The sequence below is a fragment of the Zea mays genome, chromosome 6 (assembly GCF_902167145.1).
Source record: "Zea mays cultivar B73 chromosome 6, Zm-B73-REFERENCE-NAM-5.0, whole genome shotgun sequence".
NCBI classification, from domain to species: domain Eukaryota; kingdom Viridiplantae; phylum Streptophyta; class Magnoliopsida; order Poales; family Poaceae; genus Zea; species Zea mays.
In genome coordinates, this window is record NC_050101.1 from 178086951 (window position 1) to 178112145 (window position 25195).

At 46.5% G+C, this 25195-nt stretch overlaps 2 protein-coding genes, 3 long non-coding RNA genes and 1 other non-coding gene across 12 annotated transcripts in view; 5 read left to right on the plus strand and 1 right to left on the minus strand.

Moving 5' to 3' along the window:
• LOC732730 (absence of first division 1) overlaps window positions 1-4973 on the plus strand; it is a 31717-nt gene extending 26744 nt beyond the window's left edge. Inside the window, exons 11-20 of one of the 7 annotated variants that reach the window (XR_553999.3) lie at window positions 1260-1294; window positions 1384-1536; window positions 1625-1787; window positions 1897-1949; window positions 2048-2195; window positions 2267-2363; window positions 2642-2885; window positions 3004-3088; window positions 3163-3275; window positions 4503-4970. Coding sequence is in view for 4 of the 7 variants with exons in the window: in XM_008650105.3 (XP_008648327.1) it covers window positions 1260-1294; window positions 1384-1536; window positions 1625-1787; window positions 1897-1949; window positions 2048-2195; window positions 2267-2363; window positions 2642-2772; window positions 3004-3088; window positions 3163-3275; window positions 4503-4600 (1076 nt within the window). In the remaining 3 variants the exon portion in view is untranslated. Of the gene's footprint in view, window positions 1-1259; window positions 1295-1383; window positions 1537-1624; window positions 1788-1896; window positions 1950-2047; window positions 2196-2266; window positions 2364-2641; window positions 2886-3003; window positions 3089-3162; window positions 3276-4502 lie in introns of all 7 variants that reach the window. The other 6 variants (XR_004850022.1, XR_002262641.2, XM_008650105.3 and 3 more) reach the window with 6 other exon arrangements.
• A 1218-nt stretch (window positions 4974-6191) lies between these two features.
• LOC118472277 (uncharacterized) lies at window positions 6192-6712 on the plus strand. The gene is made up of 3 exons (XR_004850423.1): window positions 6192-6279; window positions 6386-6486; window positions 6620-6712. It is a non-coding gene; the product is annotated as an uncharacterized lncRNA (long non-coding RNA).
• A 76-nt stretch (window positions 6713-6788) lies between these two features.
• On the minus strand, window positions 6789-7806 carry LOC103630781 (uncharacterized). Its single transcript, XR_555226.3, has 2 exons — window positions 7544-7806; window positions 6789-7414 (listed from the first exon to the last, which is right to left on the minus strand). It is a non-coding gene; the product is annotated as an uncharacterized lncRNA (long non-coding RNA).
• Window positions 7807-8161: 355 nt separating this feature from the next.
• Window positions 8162-8234, plus strand: TRNAR-CCU (transfer RNA arginine (anticodon CCU)). Its single transcript has one exon. It is a non-coding gene; the product is annotated as a tRNA-Arg (tRNA).
• A 9685-nt stretch (window positions 8235-17919) lies between these two features.
• On the plus strand, window positions 17920-18385 carry LOC103630783 (uncharacterized). The gene is made up of 2 exons (XR_555228.2): window positions 17920-17952; window positions 18048-18385. It is a non-coding gene; the product is annotated as an uncharacterized lncRNA (long non-coding RNA).
• Window positions 18386-20435: 2050 nt separating this feature from the next.
• On the plus strand, window positions 20436-21752 carry LOC103630784 (predicted GPI-anchored protein 58). Its single transcript, XM_008651847.4, has one exon. It carries the CDS (start codon window positions 20602-20604, stop codon window positions 21418-21420), a length of 819 nt encoding a protein of 272 aa, XP_008650069.2. The 5' UTR covers window positions 20436-20601; the 3' UTR covers window positions 21421-21752.
• The last annotated feature ends 3443 nt before the right edge of the window (window positions 21753-25195 follow it).

A 25195-nucleotide genomic window follows, 5' to 3' on the forward strand; every position in this document is an offset into this window, starting at 1 on the left:
GGCGTTCGCGCCCCTCCTCGGTGTACGCGCCCCCATCCAGCGCCCTTCCCGACGTTCGCGCCCCACACGCCGCGCCCCGCGGCCTTCCTGCGCGCCCTGCGCACCGCCGCTCCCATGCGCAGCGCCCCCCGGCCTTCCTGCGCGGCCTGTGCGCGGCCTGTGCGCGCCATCGTCCTCACCAGTGCCAGCCACCTCTTCCCCGGCATGGATACCCTGCGCTCCTCTCCCCTGTGTCGGCATCTTTGCCCGTGCATCCCCTTGTCATCGCGCTAGCCACCTCCTAATTGCTCGCGCTGTCGCCCCAGCAGCGCCTCCCACTTCGAGCTTCTCCCGTCGCCGGTGCCGCCAACACCCCTTGCCAGGTCCGGCGCAGGCCCCTGCCCGGCTGGACCCGCCCCGCTGCCCACCCCTTCATCGCCTTCGTTGGATCCGTCGCTGCCGCGGCCTTCCCGGCCGGATCCACGTTGCTACGACCTTTCCGGCTCGATCCGCCGTCCCTTTGGCTGGATCGCGTCTTCCCGGCTGGATCCGTCGCTGCCGTGGCCTTCCCGGCCGGATCTGCCGTTTCCCCCCTTCTATTCTGCCGCGGGCGCGGACACCATGACCAGCGCAGCCGCATGCGCTGCTGTCGGCCTCCCTGGCGGGGCTCCTTGACGTCTGGTCGATCGAAGAAGCAGGAAGGTCGGCCTGCCTGTGCCCTTTTGCTGTGTCGCCCTGCCGATCGTTGACGCTCGAACGTCGACCCCTCCCGAAGATCAGGCTTTTGCTGCGCGTCTTCCGACCGCGACCACCTCGACTTCGGCTACCTCGGCATCTAGGGGCTATCGTCTTCTTGGAGCACACACCGGTCTCTACTCCAGCCGCAACATTCGCACCATCATGACGTTGCGACTGCGGGGGGATTTCAACCCGTCGGCTTCTACCTTCGGCCTCTACTCCAGTCTCATCGTGTGTGGTGCCCCCGTTGCGACTGCGGGGGGATGTTAGACTATGTGTGTGTGAGTGTGTGTGGGTCGGCACCACTGTTGGGCTGCCGGCCCATTAGGGTTAGGGTTTCCTGTGTCTCTATATATTGTAACCTCATCTATTATCAATACAACAGTTCATCTTCCCTCATTTCCAACTTTGTTTTTTTTGTTGGTTGACTAGTTACCTGATATATTACAAACTGGCTGCTCGACATAATTTAAGTACATGTGTTGTTGCATTTATGCCATATTTGAAGCATCTTGCTGCAATTACTGAAAGTTCTCTTGCAGGGGGACCAGAGGACCAAGAGGAACAGAAGATGAAGGTAAACATGATTTATCAAGCCTTATTACATCTAGAAAATAGTATGAAAAGGGATTACTTGTTTACTTGAGCTAGCACTTTTACACACAGCAGCAACCACCGAAAGCATCAAAGCGGAAAGCACGTTGGGAAGTCCCACGAGTAATTATGGACAATAACCAGATGATGATCCCAGGAAACATATATCAGACATGGCTGAAGGATGCATCAAGCCTTGTCTCAAAAAGGCGTAAACTTAACAGCGTATGTTTGGCTCGACTAACCTATTTTCCTGGAGATTTCTGTACCGATGCATTCTAATAAACAACATTTATCTGATTTATGCTTGCAGAATTTTAATTTTATTCGATCAACCAAGATAAGTGATCTCATGCACATCCCCCCGGTTGCTCTAATATCTCATGACAACTTGTTCTCAGAATTATGTTATCCTAAGCCACTTATGCAGCTCTGGAAGGACTGCACTGAGGTCAAGTCCACAAAAGCTTCTTCAGGTCACTTCATAATTTGTAATATCATGTCACTCTTGACTAAAGAAACCATATTATTTTAACATGCTAAAGGCCAATTGAAAAACCTTAACTGTTTCTTACTTTCTTAAAGGAGGGCAGCGATCATCATCACAAGAACCACAACCGAAAAACTCACCACCTCAGGTTATTCTAGATTCTTTTCAGAAAAGAAAAACACCCTTCCCTAGTGACTCATCATAATTATCATTAAATTTGTCCCTGGTGAGTGGTTGAATTTTCAGGCTGGGGGAGAGTATGAGATGGAAACAGGTGGTCTGCCGATGGATTTAACAGATGGCATTGAAAAACTCAGGGCAAACATGAGTGCAAAATATGACAGAGCTTACAATATTCTTCACAGTGACCATAGTGTTACTCCTGGAAGTCCTGGTAAGTTGAAAAGTGAATAAGTTTAATTTCTGTCTGTGCTTATATAGACAGTTGATGACGTAAATCTCTAGCAGGGTTAAGTCGCAGGTCTGCTTCAAGCTCTGGTGGCTCTGGATCGGCGTTTATACAATTGGATCCAGAAGTACAATTGCCATCAGGAAGTGGAAGGTGACTGTTGACTTATAGTAACAGCAGCATGTCACCTATATACTGAACTATGACTATGTGATATTTTGGTACTGAAAGAACTTGTCCATCTAAAGTTGTTTTCGTCATCACAACAGAACCTCTTATTGTATATGCTCGTAACTAGTGAGTGCAGAAACTAAAGTGTGTAATCTCCTTGATGAAGTGGCAGGCAAATAAAAAAAATGTCTAGCTCCCCACTGTCCTTCAGTGTCTTTGTTAGTTTCTTAAAGTGACCATGTCATGGTTATTGAACACAGGTCCAAAAGGGGGCAGCATTCATCTGCAAGAAGCTTGGGGAATCTTGATACTGTTGAGGAAGATTTTCCACTGGAGCAGGAAGTGAGGGACTTCAAGATGAGAAGGCTTTCAGATTATGTGCCAACTCCTGGTTGGTTGCATTCTGTCCTTTGCTATATATAAACATGTGAAACTGTCTCTGGACGACTGGAACATAAACTGTTTCAACCAACATAGAAGTTAACAATTTTACTCCAACTCCTGGTTGGTTCCATTTCTGTCATTTATTTACTCTGTTATATATAAACATGTGAAACTGTTTTCTGGAGCATTTGAAACTGTTTCAACCAACATAGAATTTAATTGTTGGCATTCGTTTCAGACCTACTGGAAGAAACTGAACCGACTCAAACCCCATATGAGAGGCGCTCCAATCCAATGGACAAGATCACAGAAACAATCCAGTCGTAAATATCCTTAATTTGTTTGCTCATAGTGCCTGGGTCATAAATTATCTGATGCTAGAGTTATCTTCATGCAGGCATCTCAAACTTCATTTCGATACCCCAGGTGTCCCACAATCTGAATCCTTAAGTCATTTAGCTCATGGAATGACCAAAGCCAGGGCAGCCCGACTATTCTATCAAATAGCTGGTATGTATTCCCTCCGTCCCAAATTATAGGTCATTTTTTGTTTTTCTAGGTACATAACTTTTGTTGACCTATAATTTGAAAGCTAGGTAGTATTTCTCTATGGTGCTTTGACTGGAAAATGAAGAGTACTGTTGTTAAAGTAAATAAAAAACTAGTAGTGGTCACTGAGATGATGTTAAACAGTTATGATAGCTTTACTGGCTTAGTGATGGTTTCTGTAATTAGGTTGGGTTACAATTAAACACCATTCAAGCCTGCTTTCCTTTTACTGCTAGGAAATTTGGCACAATTTCCTCAAATTTGTTATTTTAGTGACCGTGTAACGTTTTCTCAGTTACTCAGTATGGTGCAAATAACTATTTTTTTATTTTTTTATAAGATGGTTGTTGCTCTACCTTTGCATTGTAGAAGTTTAAAAAACGCGAAAAAAACTCTACCTGAGTTAGTTACTTGGTCTGAGTAGCACTCCTTAAGTTGGTTATATGGTCTGAGCGAACACTCCTCAGGTTTTAAGTTCGACTCACATGGGGTATGGTGTCGTTGTGTACGGGTGTGACAGGGGTTTGAAGGTTTTTTCGACCTGTGCAAGGTCTTCTTATTAATATAATGTCTGGAGGTTGTGTTTCCCTCCGCAGGTCAAGTTTTTATGTGAAGTTTAAGAAAAAAACAGTTTGGAAACTCAAATCCCCTAGGAATCTCTACATTTTTCCCAAGGTGAACAATCTCATGGATACCATTGGTTTTCTTTTCCCGGGTTCGTCTCCCCTTAGCTCCAAACTAGCCCTTATCGAGGAGGGTGACGCATTAGTTTTCAGGTCTTGGTTGTGTCCAGGTTTGTTGTTGATGTTTAGCTGGATGAAGTTGTTAGTTATTAGAGCCATTGTCAAAACATTGCCAGCAACGCATAACTGGTTTCTCTCAATTGTGGTTAAAAAGAGAAGTTTCACACAACCCAATACTAGGCCGCATAAGGGTCCGTTCGTTTTCTCTCCAATCCGGGGATTGTGGATGAGTTTCAATCCATAGCAAGTCAAAATCTCTACTATTTTTTTTTAATCTTATTCAATATATGTGATATAGAAATAACCGAACAAGGCCTAACTGGGAACACGGAGTTTGCTTAAAATATTTGACATAAGAGGAATAACGGTGAATCTGAAGTTTATGGTATTTCATTGTAATTGCTAGAATGGAGCTTATTATTTAATGGGAATGCTTGTTCTGCAGTTTTGGCAACTTGTGATTACATCAAGGTTACTCAGCTGGAACGGAAAGGAGATGAACTGTACGGAGACATCTTGATCTCCAGAGGATTAAAGATGTGACTTGGTGATGTTGGAAACAATTTTGCTGCGGTGGTTCCCGGTGCACATCTCGTGTTTATATTACAGAATGCTTACATATTGCATAGGATGTCTTGTAGTTAACACATAATCTATACATGGTGATCTGGTGAAAGAAAGGGAGCGAGATATGAGGCAGTAGTTTTGTGTTATGTGGCAAGCAAAATTCTAAGCTGTTATTTTAGAGGTTTCATAATTTAAGTACGAACATGTGTTATACTATTATGAAACTAAGTTGTCCTGAAAGCACTTACTGAAAGGGAGAAATTTACATGGTACCTTGTCAACGATGAAACATACATCGGAGGACAACATAAAGATGCACACTGTATCCTGCTCTTCGGCTGCTTCATGTTACGATACCTGTCCATTTGCCCTATCTTTCATTTTTTATGGGTGGCTTTGTCCTATTCTAAATGCACCTTACTTAGCAATCTGATATTTTTTCGCCTGGAAATAAATCACATGTATGACTGATGTATCTCTGTCTCTAATCTCTAATATATTAAGCCACCAGTTTCAACGGTTGTGACTTCTTTTTACAAAGAATCCCTTGTAGTTCGTCAAAATAAACCTGCGGTCCTAGATCATTTCACATCCCTATCCTATTTGTTCGTAGAGTAGCGTTCTCGCAACTGTCACTCTAGCAACAAACCCCGTCCATTTCGCAACAACCTCTGCCCGCTTCTTCCGTCGTTGCACCGCCATCGGTGAGGAGGATTAGGGCGCCCGCCTTCGGATATGGATGCTCACTAATTGCCTGTTTGGTTGGGTTCTCCCCGTAGCCCGGCTGCATGAGACAGGCCGGCGGGAGCTTGGCTCCAGAGATGCGACCAATTTGCTCGCGCCTGCAGAGCCTAGTCCAGGGTGCTTTAAGTATTGTGCGAGTCTGGCTCCACATCTGCACGCAGGTAACCAAACACATACTTCGCATGCGTAGAGCCTGATTGACAACAACCAAACACCAGCTCATTATATCCCGCGATGCAAGCACCAGCAAATACAGGCAACCAAACATATGGTAAGTGATATAGGTGGTGTCGAGTCCAGCCAACTCTGAACCTCCTCGTTGCCCCTAGGGACCGGGAGTCCGCCTCCTAGCTCACTCGTCTTCTACTCTGGCGCGAGCTTTTACAAAGAACCCCTTATATTTCTTCAAAATCAATCCACGGTCCCAGATCATATTCCATCTCTATCCTATTTGTTCGCACAGTAGCGTTTTCGCATATGTCGCTCTAGCAACAAACCTCGTCCATTTCGCAACAAACTTCGCCCGCTTTTTCCGTCGTTGCACCACCGCTGGTGAGAAGGATTAGGGCGCTCGCCTCCGGATAAGGATGCTCACTGGATGATAAAAGTTGTGTCGAATCCAGCCAACTCTAAACCTCTTCGTCACTCCTAGGGACCAGGAGCCTGTCTCCTAGCTCACCCGTCTTCTGCTCCGCTCCTCCCACCCCATGGCGACGTGGCATCAACGGTAGATCTACCTAGCGTGTGCTTCATCTGGTCACAGTTGTTCTCGTCGGATCTATTATTGGTAGAGATTGCTCTAATTGTCGTGTTTTTCGCAGGGGACGTCCACTCACCAGGATACAAGCTTCTCAAATAAGCAAGCCAAGCTGCTCAAGACGTAGAAGTTCGCGTCCGAGTTTGACCATCTGGTCAGTTCATTCTTTCACTCATACCCTTTGTTTGTCGATACTTTTAGAGATATATAGCTATTGAATGCAGAGGCTTCCTCTGATTCGGCGATTTTGTGCTTGGTAGGTGGATACGTCAAAGGTCAAGTTGGACGTGATGAAGCTCTGGATTGCCAAGCGGGTCATTGAGCTACTTGGGTTCGACGTATGTTTCTGATCCATGCAGAGGTAGTTGCATTTTTCACTGAAAATTAGCCCAGGTGCTACGGTCATCTTGTTGTTTGTGACCATGTTCCCTTTTTCTTCTTTTTTGTTGGGTCTTTACTTAACGAGAACCCTAACTCATTTACCATTGTGATAGGACCAAAATTGAAGTCCAAACTTTGCACTACATCTACAGAACGTTTGCTTTGGTGTCCCGTTCCAATATGTTGCATGCTTAGAGTTTAAGACACGATGCTCAAGCAATGTACTGGCACACAGAGTTGCAATTGCAGGCAGCTGCGCTTGCACTACACATGTGCAAACAATTCCAACAGAATAATATATAGTAGTACCCCCTATGCAGCACCCGCTGTAATACATGGATCACACTATTTCATCAGTTATAAATACCATGAGATGAATCCAGAAGAAAAAAAAGTTGTATGTTTGAGATTTGTATTGCAGAAGCCCATTCTTCAGCCTACCGAACTGACGTAACCCTGGTGCGTTGCTGAGGCTGAGTCGGAGCAAAGCAGAATGGTGACTATCTGCCTGCCTGACGATCCTTTTTTTTTTTACAGCGAAAGCATGCCGGAGCGTCTGAGTCGTAGTCATTGTTTTCCGCAAAGGGAGGCTGGCCACCAACCAGCATATGGAAAAGGAAATTCACTCTTGGCGACCACAGCATTAGCACATTCCATCTCTTTACATCTGTGCGCTTGTAGTAAATTGTTTGTTGGCTGACCTGATGATTACTTGAGTTAGAAAGAAACAAAGCAAAATCACCGGTGATAGGTAGATAGATGGATGGATACACCTGCTAGCGGAGTGGTAGCAATGATGCTGCATAGATGGTTACTCGTCTCTCCATCCACACAGCCCAGCCAGAAATCATAAGGGCACACAGGTTAGCAGTAGTATCATGACGCTGTCACTAGTCTAATAATTATACCTGCAAATGCAAATGCAAATGATGGATGATCAACCTCCCCTCCAAACCGCACTACTGGTAGCAGCAGCAGTAAAGTAAAGTAAAGTAAAGGGAGGAGGAGAAAAAAGGGAGAACGAACAGATCACTCACTACTCAATGATCACCAAGGCCAAGGGGGGGCTGAAAGGCAAAGCTAAGCAAGCTGCCGGTTTAGCGCCTACTCGTACTAGTACGTGCTTAGGAGCAGCGATTAGTACTAGTGTAGTGGTAATAATTACTACTACCACTATAGAGTCAGTAGTGAGTGCTACAGATCACAGGAGGCCAGGCTACGGGGGAGTAACAGAGGTGGCGCTTTGGAAATGGTCGCAAAGTGGCGACGCAAGTAGGCGGCGAGAGCAGAATGGAAATGGGCATCGGGTTCGGATGCGATGCTCGTTTCGTTCGTTCGCGGAAAGGTATATATCCGTTGCTTAGCGGGGGTGTGTGTCGTTGAATTTGGCTCGTTTTTTGGTGTGCCACGGCAGCTTGCCGTTGCCGGTGTTCTCAAAGCGGGGGGGAAAAAAAACGGAATCGTATCCATGCTTATCGCGTATCGGAGTCCTGTATTATTGTCCTCCTCTTTTGGAAACAGAAAAATAAAAAGAGTAAGAATAGCTTCGGGAATGCTTGAGCCACGGCAGCTGAGGTGTACAGCTCTTCACCCAAGGTGAGTAACAGGAAGAGAAATCAATTTATTCAAACGAAATGAATTGATAGCATCACCAAGCGCCTGTAGCTCAGTGGATAGAGCGTCTGTTTCCTAAGCAGAAGGTCGTAGGTTCGACCCCTACCTGGCGCGTTCTGTTTTAATTTTTTTTTTCTCCTTAATTTTACAGAATCAAACTCCCGTTTGTAATAAAAAAAATTATTTACTTTTTCACATTCAACTTGTCAATTTGTAATTGTTTCTTTCCATCTTTCACATTCAAACCCTCAATTGGACACAGTATATACTGATCTGGACCTATCATAGGCCGCCCACACAGCACTCCTCCTGCAAGAAAGAGCTCAAGAGCCTTTTGCCGCCCATGTATCTATAAAAAAAATGATAAATGCAAGTGCCAAACAAGCAGCCTGCGGCTAGAGAGCTAGCTAGGTGGTAACCCCAAGTCTATTCGTTCCTAGTATATGCGTGGGCGTGCAATGGCGCGCGTAGCCATATATATCACCTGGTCGCCCGACATGATTACAGTAATCCAGCACCATCAGCAATAATAGTCAATCATCGCGCCTCGCACTATTCCAACGAAGCCCATCTACTGCCCCAATCACAAGGCGACTGCCGACGGAGCGGCGGGTCACGCTCACGCCGCCGGGTCTGTCCGCCACCACGTCCCCATGCACCTTTTATATATGAATCTACATCGATAAGTCTATGTCTTTGTAAGAATGTAAAAACTCTTAAAAAGAATAAATTTATTTGGATTTCTCTGGCCCACGTTTACCTTCTTTTAGCACCTCGTGAGCAGCTTATGAGATAACATGTGTTAAATTTTATCATACTATCATTAGCTCTCTTGTTTAAATAACTAAATAGCTAAAAGTAGCTAAAAAGCTGCTAAAGTTTATCTCGTGAGACTGAAACCTAGCCTAAAACTATTGAAGTTTGATTTTTTTTTTACGACAGGCGGCAGGTCACATGCGCATGAATAGTTGAATACGACCTCCGGCCGCTCTCTGCAGCGCACAGGGATGAATAATCAATCAGCAGGACGGCCTACTCATGTCTATCAGTCTATTGTGAACTAGCTAGCTAGTCGTCCTCTTCTTTACCCCTGCCTGCTGCTTTTATGCGCGCGAAATCAAAGAAAAAAAATGTTCGGTGATGATCGATCGCGCTTTCTTTCTTTTTCTTTTTTTTTTTGGTGTGGGTGTGTTGTGCCGGGAGAAACGGCGGGGAAAGATGGGCCTTCTTTTTTCCTGCGAAATCATGCGGGCCTTTTATACTCGCGCACTCGTTTAATTCCATTTTTTATTTTGTGCGCAAACGGCGCTAATGATGCGCATGTGCTGGGGGGTTGGACGGGCGGCGGTTAGTAGGGGTGGTAATGGATCTCGATCCAAATGGCTCTTCACAATTTAGTAGGGTCCTAACTTATTTATAGTTTAAAAATGAATAGAAACAAAGTCCGATCCTAATCCGATTCGATCCTTAAGTTTTATAGTGTAAAATTTGAGGCCCATTGTCAGCCCTAGCGGTTAGTGGTTCTTGGTGGTGTTGGACGACGAATTTTCCCACGCTAGTTTATTTCGCATCGTGGCAGCCTACTACCCCTACGACCTCTTCTCGTAGCCGGCTATGGAGAGAAATTAAAGGAACGAAACGAAGAGAAGACAAGAAGAAGAAAAAGGAAAGGAAAGAGGCTTGTTGGTTGGTTGACAGCGAGCGCTCTCTCGCTTGCTTGCACGTAAACGCAGCGGGCAACGGCGGGGGGGGGGGGGGGGGGGGGGGGGGGGGAGGAGTGAGTTGTTACGACGCGTCCCGTCGAAAGGCGCGCGCCAAAACCAAAAGGCACCGCACGTGTGCACAGCAGCTCCTGCTCCGTCGTCGTGTCCCGTACTAGTACTACTACTACTCCCGTCCCGTCCTCGGACAGGGGGACGTCTCCGCACGGCCGAAAGCGGCCCAGCAGTAGCAAATGCTGCTGCAGCTAGGCTGCTGCACTGCACGCACACGGTACTACTAGTACGTAGTCCTCCTGCACAGCAAGCAATTCGCAGATCGGCCGGCCCTCCCTCCCTGGTGGTGGCGGGGAAAGGAAAGGAAAGGAAAGGACGGCTCACGCTCGCGGCCGTGCACGCACACGCACGTGTCAGCTGCTGCACCTGCACTGCGCTGCGCTGCGCTGCGCACGGTTGGTTTGATTTGATTGGGAGACCAGACCAGACCGGACCACCAGGGACAGGGAGGAAGTGAACGACACTGACCGGACCTGCCAATCTGGTTTGCATGCATGCATGGAAAAAAAAGGAGGAGGAGGAACGAACAGTGGTGGTTGCACTTTTTCCCGCCTCGAAACATAGCGGCCGGGTTCGAGACTTGGGGGGTCCGGGTTCCAAACTCTGCTCCGTCGCCGTCGCCGGGGTCACGGGAATTTTTTTTAATTTTTTTTACTTTTATTACGACGAGTTGCCGTCGAATAAATTCGGAGTAATCCACTCGCAAGAAGAACCGGGGAGAAAAAAATTGAACGGAAGATTTTGCAGACGCTACCGTACGCGACCGATGTTCTCAACACCCAACACGTGCACGTCCACGGGCGATTTTTCGGAGTATGAACAGTACACGACTGTACGAAGATTAAAAAAAAGGAATCGTTCAGGACCGTGTCCGGAATTCCTGCCGCGCTCAGGCCGTGTTTTGGATTACGGGGATATTACAAAATCTAGTTTTTTTAAAAAAAAACACGTTGTACATCCAAACGCAGCTCATGCATGCTCTCACTACAGTAAACTAATAAACATCCGACGGCCGCCTTATCTCCGACGGCGGCCTACGAGGCCGTCGGAGATAAGTTTATGTCCGACGGCCACAACGGGCGCTCGGAAATAGTACTTATCTCCGACGGCCTCGAAGGCAGCCGTCGGAGATAAGGTTATGTCTGACGGCTGACAGCGTAGCCGTCGGAGGTAAGATTTTTTAATCCCGCAGGAAACCAGCGCGCGGTTCATTTCCACGCGCGCGCTCTTCTCTTCTCTGTCTCTGCCCACGCGCCGCCGCCGTCCGCTGCCCGGCGCCGTCGCCCACTGCGCCGCCGCGCCGCCTCCCCGCCCAGCCGCCGTCGACGCAGCCCCGCCCACACGCCTCCCCGCCCAGCCGCCGTCGCCGCCGGCCGCCGGTCGCCGCCACGCTAGCCCCGTCGCTCACGTCAACAGGGGTGCCCCGTCGCTGCCGGCTACATCTCCGCCCGCCATATTATCAAAGTAAGTATTTTTAAATTTATTTTGTATATATTAATATTGTTTTGTAGTTTCTAATGTTGTTATTAAATAATTAGTATGTTAAATAATGTTTATCTTATTATATCCGATGGCCTAAATTTGATTATTTGGCGAAAGTTGATTATATGGCCTAAATTTGATTACGTAATTAAATTACCTTGTTTTAGTTTATTTAGTGGTGCTTTAGATAATTTAAATTTTAAATTTCCGAGGGTAATTATTATGCCCTCGGAAATAAGGTCATTTTATATGATTTGTCATTCATAACAATGTTATTTCGTATGTAATATTGTATTGTGGTTTATTAGTTTAATTATTTAATAATACACGATGATTCTAGTTAATCATAGTGTATCGTAGTGTGAACAAACGAAACCTAGGCGTCACCCGTTTCGGCCCAACACACCTTACAAGCGACGCATGTGAGGTATGTTGGGCCGGAATTGTCCCTTTATTGGACAGCCTCGGGGTGACCGACAGAGTTCGTGTTTATGACAAAAGCATGTGCTCCTGCTTAGTTTCGGCAGCATAACCCCTCTGTTCTCCAATTGCACCATTTTTAGGCGTGCGATTGGAGAACAGCGGGGTTATGCTGCCGAAATTTCGCACGACCACATGTCTTGTCATAAACACGGCCTCGTCGGTCACTCCTGGGTGGGTTTAGGACCTATCCTTTCCTACAGATGTAGGGGCGTGATTTCTTCATAAAAACGGATGGTCCGTGCATTACTTATCTAATTAAGTTAACGTCTCGTATCTAGTATGGAGGAGAATCGTCGATGGATGTATGAAGGTTGGAAGAAAAGAGGTGCTCTATCAAGTGAGTGGGTGGCCAAGACTGACGCTTTTCTCGACCATGCTTTTGCTCGGTCAGAGACTGGAACCGATGTTAGGTGCCCTTGTAGCAAGTGTCGGAACATTAATTTCCTTGACAGGAGGACTATGTCGATACATATTTGCAAGAACGGTTATATGCCAGACTATGAGGTGTGGGTGCACCACGGTGAGGACCCACCTCCTCGTATTGTATCGGAAGTTCAGTCACATGAAGAGGAGGACTACGATAGGATGGAAGAGATGCTTGACGATGTACGCCATGAGTTTCTAACTGTCGATTCGGAGAACCCCGGTCAACCCACCGAGTTTGAGGATCCAGCTACACCTGAGGTTCAGAAGTTCTTCGAGCTCCTTAAAGCTGCCGAAGAGCCGTTGCATGAGCACACAAAAGTGACCGTCCTTGTATTTGTGACTCGACTTATGGCTATTAAGTCTAAGTTTGCATTCTCAAACAACTGTTACAAGGAACTTTTGAACTTGATCAGTGATGTACTTCCGGAGAATCACAAGATGCCAAAGGACATGTATCAGTCTAAAAAGCTGTTATCTGGCCTGGGTATGGACTACGAAAAAATCGATGTCTGTGAAAATAATTGTATGCTTTTCTGGAAGGAGACCGCAGGTGAGAAGAAGTGTAATGTATGTGGTGAGCGTAGATTCGTTGAGGTTGAAAACGACGATGGTTTGACCGTGACTACGAAGATTGCACGTAAGCAGCTTCGTTACATGCCTCTCATACCTCGGTTGAAACGTTTGTTCATCTCCAAGAATACAGCCAGACACATGAGGTGGCACAAAGAAGGGGTACGTGAGAATCCAAATGTCATGGTGCACCCAGCTGATACAGATGCATGGAAGGCACTAGATGCTTTTGATTCCAGCTTTGCTGATGAAGTGCGGAATGTCCGCTTCGGTTTGGCAACAGATGGTTTCTCGCCATTCAATCTAACTGCAACGTCGTACTCATGTTGGCCCGTCTTTGCTGTTCCATACAACCTTCCACCAGCTCTTTGCATGAAATATGAATTTATTTTCTTGTGTCTTATAATACCTGGTCCGGATCATCCTGGAACAAAGATCGATGTGATGATGAGACCCCTGATTGAAGAATTGAAAATTTTGTGGGAAGGAGTCGAGGCGTACGATTGTTACAAGAAACAGAAGTTCAACCTGAGAGCCGCGTTTTTATGGTCTATTCATGATTTTATGGCTTATGGTATCTTTGCTGGATGGAGTTGTCATGGGATTTTGACATGTCCTATATGCGTTGAAGACACTTTATGCTTTCGACTAAAGTTTGGTGGAAAGATATGTTACTTCGATTGCCATAGATGTTTTTTGCCAGAGGATCACCCGTTCAGGTTCGATAGGAACGCTTTTAAAAAGGACACGATTGTGACGAGGGGACCACCCAAGCGTCTAAGTGGTCCAGAGATTCTCGCGAGACTTAATGATTTGAAACTAAACGAACATGGAAATCGTTTTGAAGGTTATGGAACCGAGCATAATTGGACTCACAAATGTGGTCTATGGGAACTCCCTTATATGAAAGCCTTGATTCTAATGCATAACATTGATGTCATGCACCAGGAACGAAATATGGGTGAAAGCATTATCAGCACTTGCATGAATATCACCGACAAAACAAAAGACAACCCTAAGGCAAGGAAAGACTTGGCCTTAATCTGTAGAAGACCAACTATGGAGATAGGAGAGAATCAGAAGAAGCCACGTGCTCCTTTCAGTATTAAACCTAAAAGGAAGAAACAATTGATGAAATGGTTGAAAAACTTAAAGTTCCCAGATGGTTACGCCGCGGGCTTTAGAAGGTCTGTGAATTTGAAGACGGGCAAGTTTTCTGGGTTGAAGAGTCATGACTACCACATAATAATGGAAAGACTCCTTCCTGTTATGTTTCGTGGTTTTGTAAAAAATAATGTCTGGAAAGCATTAGCGGAGCTAAGCTACTTTTATAGACATCTTTGTGCCAAAGAAATAAAGAAAGAGATGATGGAGAAGCTTGAGCAAGAAATACCGATTTTGGTATGCAAACTTGAAAAAATATTTCCACCAGGTTTCTTCAATCTGATGCAACATCTACTTGTTCACCTACCATTCGAAGCTAAGGTAGGAGGTCCTGTGCAATATAGATGGATGTATCACATCGAAAGGACACTAAAGAAGCTACGTGCAATGGTTGGTAATAAGAGACGAGTTGAAGGGTGCATCGCTGAAGAATTCAAATACAAAGAGATAGCATCGTTCACGGGCCTGTACTTTGCAGAGGAACACAATGTCAATGCCCATACGTTGCGGTATCATGTCGACGAGCCCCCTATTAGTGATATTGAAATTTTTCAATGGAGGGGCAAAACTGTAGGACCCAGCACAACATACTTTTTCACCAACGACGAATGGAAGACTGCTTTACTCTACATGTATAACAACATGGAAGAGATGAGTCAGTTTCTCCTGTAAGTGTAAACTTTATTTTAGTCATTGCCGCTAGAATTTTTGTTGTGATACTAAAAGGTTTGTTTCCTTGTACTAACAGGGAATTTGATTCTCAAAATTGCATCTCTGGCTGTGAACGTGACCAGATTCGTCGAGAGGGAAAAGATGGGGGACTTAATTTCTTGTGTTGGTTTCGAGATTATGTAGATAAAAATGACAATATACACCCGGACCTTCGACAATTATCCCTAGGAGCAGTAACTGGCAGACGTTATGGTCGGTATGATGTCAATGGTTTTAGATTCCGTTCCACAAGGTTCGAAGATGATCATCCTCTAGCAGCCACGACAAACTCCGGAGTTGTAACTAGAGCTGTCGACGATGAAGGGAAGGTGACTAATTATTATGGAGTCATTAATGATATAATCGAGTACAAGTTTTTTGGAGATAAACAACTCAAAGTGGTGTTCTTCGATTGTGATTGGTTTTCTCCAAATACAACGCGAGAAAATCAATATGGCATGGTGGAAGTCAAACACAACGATAGATTAAAAGGCCACGACATTATAATCCTTGCCCACCAATGCGAGCAGGTGTATTATATGACATATCCATCTAAGAAAAACGGTTTGGTTGATTGGAGGGTAGTGTACAAAGTTAATCCTCGTGAACGACTATATGCTCCTGGTGATGCTGGTTATGTTGAAAGTCAAATCGAGCAGGAAGTGGGGGCTGCTCAGATTTTCCAAGACGAAGAACTTACAAGCACGTTTAATGTACAAACTGAAATGTTGGAAGAATCTTTATTAGGCGATCAAAATGATGTAGAGGTTCCTCCAAAAAGAAAACGAGTGACGAGAAAGAAGAAAGCTACTTGGCGTCCATTAAATCGACGAAAGCAACTAGATCCTGATTTTGATTACGATTACGATTGACGAGTATGGATCATGATTTTATTGCATATTTTATGATTTTATTGCATATTTTATTATTTTATTGTCGATTTATGTACTAACTTGTTTTTGTTAAAATAGGATGTCAAAGAAAATGAAGTCTTTAGCTCGTAGTTTGCTTGGGTCGAGGAGTAGCTCGAGGAGCAGCTCGAGGGGTGAGGATTCAATTTTTCAGGGCACAGGTTCTACCATGAGCAGACGGAGAGCGCTGGCAGAACATTTGCCTCCACAAGATGTAAGTTAGTTGTTAAATTACATTATTTGAGTTACTTAATATTGTATGATGTAAGTTATTTGTTTCATAGGATGCTGAAATTGAGGAACTAGTGGTAGAGGATCATGCAAGAGATGATGTTGAAGATGATGGTGGAGATAATGTGGGAGATGATGCTGGAGACGACGCTGGTGGAGATTCTGGGGCTGGGGATTCTAGGGCTGGTGGAGATTCTGCAGCTGGGTCTGGAACTTCTCGAGTTAAGAGAACGAGGAAGCTGCATTTTGTTGGACCACCTCCAGAGCTTCCACCCGAATCTCGGGTTGTGATAAAGCCTAGTGGAAAGTGAGTGACATATCTTTGCTTAAATGTTATTGAAAGTTATGTTTTAATTTCTACATTGATTTCTGTTTGCAGGACTTGGATCGACGACTCGTTCACAGGCACAGGACACTACAGGCAGGTGAACATGGTTCTTGGTAATCTTGTTCGTCTGCACTGGCCTGGTCTTGTGACTTTGCCTACTGGCGAGTCTGTCCCCGCCACCACTTGGGAGCATTATCGCTATGGTGTCTGTAGAACGTTTGGCAACACACAGGCACTAGTTTGGGATGCATTCTGGGTATGACTTGTTTATACTATTTTAGTTATTCCATATATGTTTGCTTTTATGATAACACTATGGTTTTTGCAGAAACGGTACAAGTTGCCGAACGATGGATCATATGATATGAACGCTCGTTACGTGTTTGAGTATAACGCGAACGATGTCGTTGCAGATGCAATGTACTATGCACGAATTCAGGCTATAAAGGCATGGTACAGAGCAAATGCTGATGATCGACCGATGCCAAATACAAAGGCCGAGTGGTCATCAATTTACTTGACGGAGGAGCAATACCTAGAGGTAAACAGGTTGTTGCCTCTCATATCGCACGAAGCCATGTATCTGCTTGCTTTATTTAAAAAATTTCATGTAGGTGTCGGTGCCGTGGATGGCCACCCGATCAGACGGTTATCGGGCATTGTGCAGATGGTGGGGTTCCCCTGAGTTTCGTGCCATTTCCGAAAGGAACATGGGGAACCGTGGAACTGAGTCGTTCCACAACTACGGCGGTGATGGTCATGTGCGCTTGGCTAAGCGAATGGTAAGTCTCAGTTTGTCGTAACTTTGAATTACATAGAAATGTGTCAATATAACTTTTATGTACAGAAAGTCAAATCCGGCCGTACGCCCACGGATGTGGAGGTGTATATGCAAGGCCATAGGGGTTCTGATCCTCAGAATCCTGATGTGTTATGCACTCAGACGGCCACCGACCGTCTAGTGAGTTTTGATTCTCTATTATGTGTTTGATATTGTTTGCAATGGCATAGGGGTTATGCACTTATATTTGATATTGTTTGCCTCCAGGCTTCGTATGGGCAGGAGATGGTTCAACGCCATGGGGAGGAGTACGATTGGAGGAGCCAGCCAATCGACCCTCAGGCAGCATATGCTAGTGCAGGAGGACAAGCCCATGGACGGTGAGATTATTTGATTTGGTTTTCAAAATTGTCATCATATGCTTGCGATTCAACTGAGGCATGAGTTACTATACTAAGTGCATGGTTCACTCTTGTAGGTTGGGTATTTTTGATTCTACGATTGATTCCAGAGAGCTGAGACGCCGTGGACGACAATCCACATCGTCGTCTTCACAGTCGTCTCGTTCACGATCAGCAGCCCATGAGATAGAGCTTGCGGTGTTGCGTCAACAGGCAGAGTACCATCAATCAGTCTTGAGGGATCAATTGGAGTACCAGAGGCAACAATCTGAATACCAGAGACAACAAGCCGAGTACCAGAAGAAGAGGGACGAGTATTATGCAAGCCTCCAGGCCCAAAATCAAGCTCTTCTCTCGGTAAGTTGAAGTAACATTTTGTAGCTTATTTTGCAAAACACTTGATGTGTATCTTGTTTGCTCAACAATGACTTGTATATAATTTGTAGCAACTAGCCCAACAAACGGGCGTCCCGATGCCGACATATAGGATGCCGCCTCCGGACTTTGCACTGCCAATGCCAATGTTGGCGCCTCCACCACCGCCTCCGCCTCCGTCACAATTCCCTATGGTATGTACACATATGCGTGTGTGACATGTTCATAGATGTCTTATGTGTTTAAATGAACAACTGAGTGGTTACTATTTCATGTGCTTGTGTTATAGGGATTTCAGACACCCCCCGCTTCAGTTGCCGCACCTGGAGATGGGTCTGGTCAGGACGACACAACACATTCGTGGGTGAACAATCTTTTCAGCACGCATAGTCCAGCCGGAGGAGGCGGCGATGGATATGAGTGATACTGATGTAAAACACTTGTTGAAACCTTTCATGTGAAAGCCTACCCGTCGAATAATGTTCATTTTAGAGTTTGGACAACTATGTTTATGTAAACACTTATTGCAACCATTTGGAACTATGTTGTTATGTTAAATTTTGTGAATGTGAATGCTTATGTGATTATATTTGTGAATGTGTATACTTATGTGAGTATATTTGTTAATGTGAATGTGTATATGTGTATGAATTCTGTTTTGTATTTGCAAATGTCAGATTTTTTAAATTTCAGATTTTTGTGCAATTTCTGAAAAACGTTATGTCCGACGGCCTAGTGTAGGCCGTCGGACATATGCTATATGTTATGTCCGACGGCTTAAAACCGTCGGATATAACAACTGTGGGCCCAGGCAGCGGTTAAAACGGTTACGACGTCTTATCTCCGACGGTTCGATGGGGCCGTCGGACATAGCGTATGTCCGACGGCTGCCGTCGGACATAATGCTATTTCCGACGCATTATCCACGACGGCTTAAAACCGTCGGAGATAAGTTATTGCCGTCGGAGATAGCTTATCTCCGACGGTTTAGTTCTTATGTCCGACGGTTTGAGCCGTCGGAAATTTCCTCGTTTACTGTAGTGTCTGTTTTGGATTCTTGATATCAATAAACAAAATCCCAAAAATCAAGAGGCTACCGTGTGTTTATCGGGTAACACACCAGCTGCGCATTATGTGGATTATGGGATCTGTTTTAAGAGGATCTTTAAGGGGGGTAATTCAAAGAAAATGCAAGATATGGGCTCTTTAAAAATAGTTTATCCATCTACAGTTTTTCACATATACTATGGGTTAGCTGCATTTACATCCAACGGCTCCGGGTTATATCATAAAATTCTTAGCGGTCTCTTGTACTTGGAAACGGATTGTACATGACCTCCTAGGTGAGATGTTTCCCCTCCCTCCCTCTTTTTTGATTCCGTGTGTGTGCTTCGTTTTCCAAACTTGGAGATTTCGTCCGTCCAAATTAACTCCAAAAGTTGCATGGGCTCGCGACAAGCGGATGGGGTGGGATGGGATGGGCGGTCCGATTCGATCGATCGATCGATCGGTCTCCGCAGCCTCGCTCGCACGCCCAGACCAGACCACCCCTGCGCCCTGGACCTGGGACTGGGAGACCGCGACCTACAGCGAGGCAGGGAAGACTACGACGTCAGGTGAGGTCGCGTGGGTCTGGGTTGGCCGAGGCCGACACGCACCGATGGCCCCGCGCAGGCGCGAGCACGAATCTCCGAGCAAGTCCCATGGCGGCCACACGGACGGAACCACGCTTCGTGTTCGATCGTGAGACGTGGCTACAGCCTACATAGGGCCTGTTTGATACAAAACGAAGAAGAAGAACATGTTTTTTTTACGAAACACAATGCAAAAAACAAGTCGCACGTGTATCCATTTTCTACTAGCAAGGTGCTTGCACATTGTTATGGTTTTCATTTTATATTTAAGTACAGAATATATAAAACACACACAAACATATTCGTTATATTGGTTATTAGGTAGATGTGAATGTGCCGTTTAAAGCCAACAACTATGTTTCAAATCCATATTTGTGCATAAATCTAGCATTTTTTTACTATTTAAACGTGGAGGAGCACAACGACAACGAAATCAAAGCTATTTTTATAAAAAGAGTCATACAAAAGAGTGCCTAAAAACACACGTCGTTTATCAGATAAATGTACGACGCTGAAAAATTCTTTATAATAAGTTTAGAAAAATACAAGCCCACGTGATTTTATATGCTTGTATTGTACACGCACCAACGATTGTTGTCATGTGATCATCACACGTCGCCAGATTTTGCGAGAAAGAATAAAGCTGTATATGTACATACAGGATACATAGAAATAGTTTACCTCCACCTAATAGTGTAAGGGTGTGTTTGGTTGCGGGACAACTAAGACAGGGACGTCCTCTATCATTCTCTCTTGTCCCTCCAATTTTGAGGGACAACTGGAGACAACACTGAGATAGTCATATCCTAATCTTTAATCTTGAATAAAACAACCTTATTTGAGGGATCGTCTCATCCCGTCTCGTCCTATTATTGCAACCAAACACATCCTAAAACACTGTACGCCCATACAAAACATAAAAGCTCGCACACAAGGAAAAAATCTAGAACGAAATAAAGAGACAGATGAATGTATTGGACAGAATGTCCAGAAAAAAAAAAAGAAGCTCCAAAATTGGCCTATATATACCCCTCCTCCAGCTCACCCCATCCAGAGAATTTCCAGCAGCAGCGCAGCAGCAGCTCACTCACTCCCCTCCCCCTGCTCCCTCCACTCTCGCAGTCGCAGCGCAAGTCTCTTCAGTTCAGCTTCTCTTCCAAAACCCAAGCACCAGCACGTGGTACCATCCCAAACCACAAGGCTCCAGCCATGGCGGCCGCCGGAGCAGCGATGCGTCTGCGGCTCCTGTACCGGATGCTGCGCGTGGGGGAGCTCCTCGCGCTGGTGGCGTTCCTGTCCTGGTCGTCGTCCCGCGTGCCTTCCGCCGCCGCCGCCGCGCTGCGTCTCGCGGGGTCGCTCCTCCTCAACGCCCGCTTCGTCTTCGTCCTCGGGAACGCCATCGTGCTCCTCCTCCTCGCGCTGTCGCGGCGCGAGCGCGACCTCTCCTCGTCGTCGTCGTCGTTCTCCTCCGCCTCCGGCGGGCAGCAGACGAGCACGACCGCCGGCACACCGCCACCGCAGGACGCCGCCAGCGCCGTATTCCCTTCCTCGTTTTCCGATGCTCCTACAGCTCCACCGGCTCCCTCCACATCGCTGGAAGCCTTCAGCGCGCCCCCACCGGCCCCGGCGTCCGACGACAGGCCCGGGAGCCCCGCGGCGGCGCGGGCGAGCAAGCTGGCGCGCGCCGCGCCGCGGCGGAGCAGGTCGGAGAAGATGGCGGCGGGCCCGCGGCTGCTGCAGGTTCGGCGCGCGGCGTCCCCGCCGGCGGCCCCCGAGCTGCGGCGGACGGAGTCGGAGAACGGGCGGCGGCGGCGGTCGTCCGTGTCGGCGCGCGCGTGCCGCTGGGGCGCGGACGACGCCGACGAGTTCCGGCGCACGGTGGAGGCGTTCATCGACAAGCACAAGCGGTTCCACCGCCAGGAGTCGATGACGCTGGCCGTCGTCGCGGGGACCGGGTCCGGGTCCGGGTCCGGCGGGCACTGCGAGGCCGCCCCGGCCTTCACTGGCGCCCTGGCCGTCGTGGAGTAGTTTAGCCGAACTTGTCGTCCTGTGCAGCAGATCGAGTACATAGCGGAGTCGGGCGACGCTTCCGTCGCCGAACTTGTCGTCCCGTCAGTGTCCATAGCTTGTCAAGGCTCCTTCCTTCCTGTTGTTCCTTGAGAAGGGCGAGCTTTTCAAGTGTTTTCTCTTTTTTTTTCCTTCGTCTTGCGCCATAGGAGAGAGAGAGAGAGAGAACCCTGTGACTACGAAACGGGGGTTTAGCGTTGGATGCGCGGCGTGGATCCGGATCCAACGGAGCGGCCGATGAACTTTACTCTCGTCCGTTTGGCAGCCATGGAAATGGACGGAAATTGCATGCATGCTGGATGATGCTCGCTGGCTGGTCGAATCGAATGGCGAGGCGTCCGGCCGGTCCGTCCGTGTGACTGGCAGTGGCAGATGACGCGACGCGTCAGACAAATCCAGAATCAGATGCGAGTAGACAAATGCAGAGGGCATCGCCTTTTTCGATGTCTCACACTGTGCTGTGCAGGGCACAGGAGGACTTCTTCCACTTCCAGTCGTGCCGAATCAATCCATCGAGACACACACACACACTTTAAAAAAACCCGTGACGTTATTACTACTACTATTGCTGCAAGAGAGCGTTAGGTTATTATGCAAGTGTCGCGTGCAGTGCATGGCAGTCCGGAATGTCTCGGCGAAACCCCAGCTATTCCCGGCGGGTTCGATTCGATCGGATCGGTGCTGTAAAATTTGGGTTGCGGGTGCGAGGGCGGCGCGGTGCCTTTACACGTTGGGTGTCGTTTTCGCCTCGCCCTGTATTTTGTTCTCGTTTGATTTGATTTATGATTCGATGCGCCGCACAATCCCCCCGCCTGCTTGCATGCCTTCTTCTTGCCCCGCCCAAGGAAGCTGCCCCGGTTGCTGTTGGGATTTCAGAGAACTGGCCTGAACCATGTAGAAGCATCCAGCTATGCCAACAACACTTCCTACAGCAACCCATACGCACACAGAGACAGAGGCTTAACAAGTATATTGTGTTCAATGCAAGGAGCATTTTGTAATTTTAACCCCGTCTTTCTTACTTCTAGGACCCATGATGTAAAGTTATGTAATATATATATATATATGGCAGGTATAACGGGAGCCATGGACTTCTAATAGTTAAAGAAAGCCCAGGCCGATCGTCCCTGCAGCCTGGTTCAACCCAGCGCACCGACTGGACCAGGCTCACGGTTGCACCACTCGCGCCCACGTCTGTGCGCGCAAAAAGGAATGCATGCATGAGTCAAACACGTTCCCTTGCATGCGCGTAAATTTAGAAAAGATATGTGTGGTGGTTTCTATCTTTAAATGCTTCAATTTCTCCATAAATTTAGGATCGATGTAACAGCCATGCAGCTAGACTCGTAAGGACCATTTTATGATATATACTGCTACTAAATATGCTACTCTGTGTAGATAATTATGCAATTCGGTATACTGCATAAAAATCTGTTACCAGCTGCATGCACACGAATTTATGATGAAAATAATGTACAATGAAAGAAAATGAATTGCACGCATAGAAACAAAAAATCGTATTTAATGTTTTATTTCCTTCATAAATACAGGATCCCTCCAACAGCCATGCAGCTAAATACATCAGATCTAGTTTATAATATATATTGATACAAATTATACTACATGGTGTAGCTATTTATGCAATTCGTTACACTAAACACATTAGATCTAGTTTATGATATATATTGATACAAATTATACTACATGGTGTAGCTATTTATGCAATTCGTTACACTGTGTAAAAAATCTGGCATGTTGTTCACTGGTGGACGCATCTCCGGGTTGGAGCATAATAATTTTAAGTTTTGAGCATAAAATCCTCCAATTATAAGCGTAAATATCAAGCTAATGTGAGAGGTTCATAGCTCTAGTATGTTGTTATTACGATCCTATTTTTATGACAGATCCAAAAACATGGCAGCCGCATGCATGCGGTTATACAGATCCAAAAATTATGGCAAAATACATGCATGAGTCAAACACGTTCCCTTGCATGCGCGTAAATTTAGGAAAGATGTGTGGCGGTTTTTATTTTAAATACTTTATTTTCTCCATAAATTTAGGGTCGCTGCAACAGCCATGCAGCTAGACTCGTAATGATTATTTTATGATATATACTCATACTAAATATGCCACACTGTGTAGGTATTTATGCAATTCGTCATACTGCGTAAAAAATCTGGCATGTTATTCACTGGTGGACGCATCCCTGGGTGGAGCGTAAAAACCTTAAGTTTTAGCATAAAATCCCTCAATTATAAGCGTAAATACCGAGTCAATGTGAGAGGTTGATAGCTCTAGTAGGTTGTTATTACTATCCTATTTTTATGACAGATCCGAAAATATGGCAGCCGCATGCATGTGGTTTCTATTTTTATACAGATCCAAAAATTATGGCAAAAATCATGGGAGTTTCCATTGCATGCGCGCAAATTACGAACAACATAAATCAAGGAATTGTCTTTCCAATATGCACGCAGTAAACTGATATACGAACTCCGTGTTTAAGCATAAAATCGTACAGTTTTTGGCGTAAATAATACATATGGTAGGCATAAAACACAATAAATCGAAAAGAAAACTGCGCCGGATCGGAGATGTCACGCGCGATCATCGCTGCGCGCATCTCGGGCCTTCCGTGACGCCGCTCGCTCGAAGATCGCGCATCATGCGTCGCCGTCGCTACTCGCACGTCGACGGGTGTCGCTTGCTCGCCGGCCTTGGAAGTGCCGCCTGCTCGGGACCTCGGGGACGCCGCCGCTTGCCCGCACAAGGGCCTCGTTGTCGCTCACCCTCTGGATCGGGGAGCCGCCGCCACCGACCTGGGAACCGCCGCCACTACTCCGGATCGAGCAACCTCCGCCACCGCGCGTCGAGGTCATGGAGTTGCGGCCACCGGCTGGGGGTCCACCGTCGCGCACGCTCTAGGGCAATCGCCGTCGTCGCACGCGGCGTCGCTAATAAATCGGGGTGGAGCGTAAAAAAACTGAACCCTAGCACTCCGGGTCCTGTTTTATAGACGTCCGGATGTGGTCCGACTCGACCGGATTGCACCGTCCGACCTGGGCTTCCTCTAGTTATTGGAAGCCCATGGCTCTTAATATATAAACTATATATATATATATATGAATAATAAGCCCACCGTCATGCATGCAGAGGTTAGGGGCACATAATTGAGGGTGTGTTTGGTTTGACTTTTGGCTTTGGCTTTTGCCCTCTTCAAAGCCAAAAGTCAATCAAAGGGCTGGATCCACGAAGCAATTTTTTCTAAAAGCCGACTTTCTCGTAGTGCAAATCTGAAAGCACCCTTGGACCTTCTTTAGTAGCTTTTCGGATGGAACCGTGAAAATATATATTGAAGAATTTTTAATGACTTTTAATGGTTTCCACTTGTCGGGGACCATAATTAGGGGTACCCTCAAGACGCCTAATTCTCAGCTGGTAACCCCCATCAGCATAAAGCTGCAAAGGCCTGATGGGTACGATTAAGTCAGGGATCAGTCCACACGAGTGACTCGATCACGCTTCACCCGAGCCTAGCCTCGGCCAAGGGCAGCCGACCTCGAGAGACTTCCGTCTCGCCCGAGGCCCCCTTTTTTATGGCGGACACATCACCGGCTCGCCCGAGGCCTTGGCTTCGCTCAGAAGCAACCTTGACTAAATCGCCACACCGACTGACCGAATTGCAGGGGCATTTAACGCAAAGGTGGCCTGACACCTTTATCCTGACACGCGC

Bases quoted from the DNA above. Each gene is read 5' to 3' on its own strand.
- LOC103630784 (XM_008651847.4), top strand. From the start codon at position 20,602: ATGGCGGCCGCCGGAGCAGCGATGCGTCTGCGGCTCCTGTACCGGATG.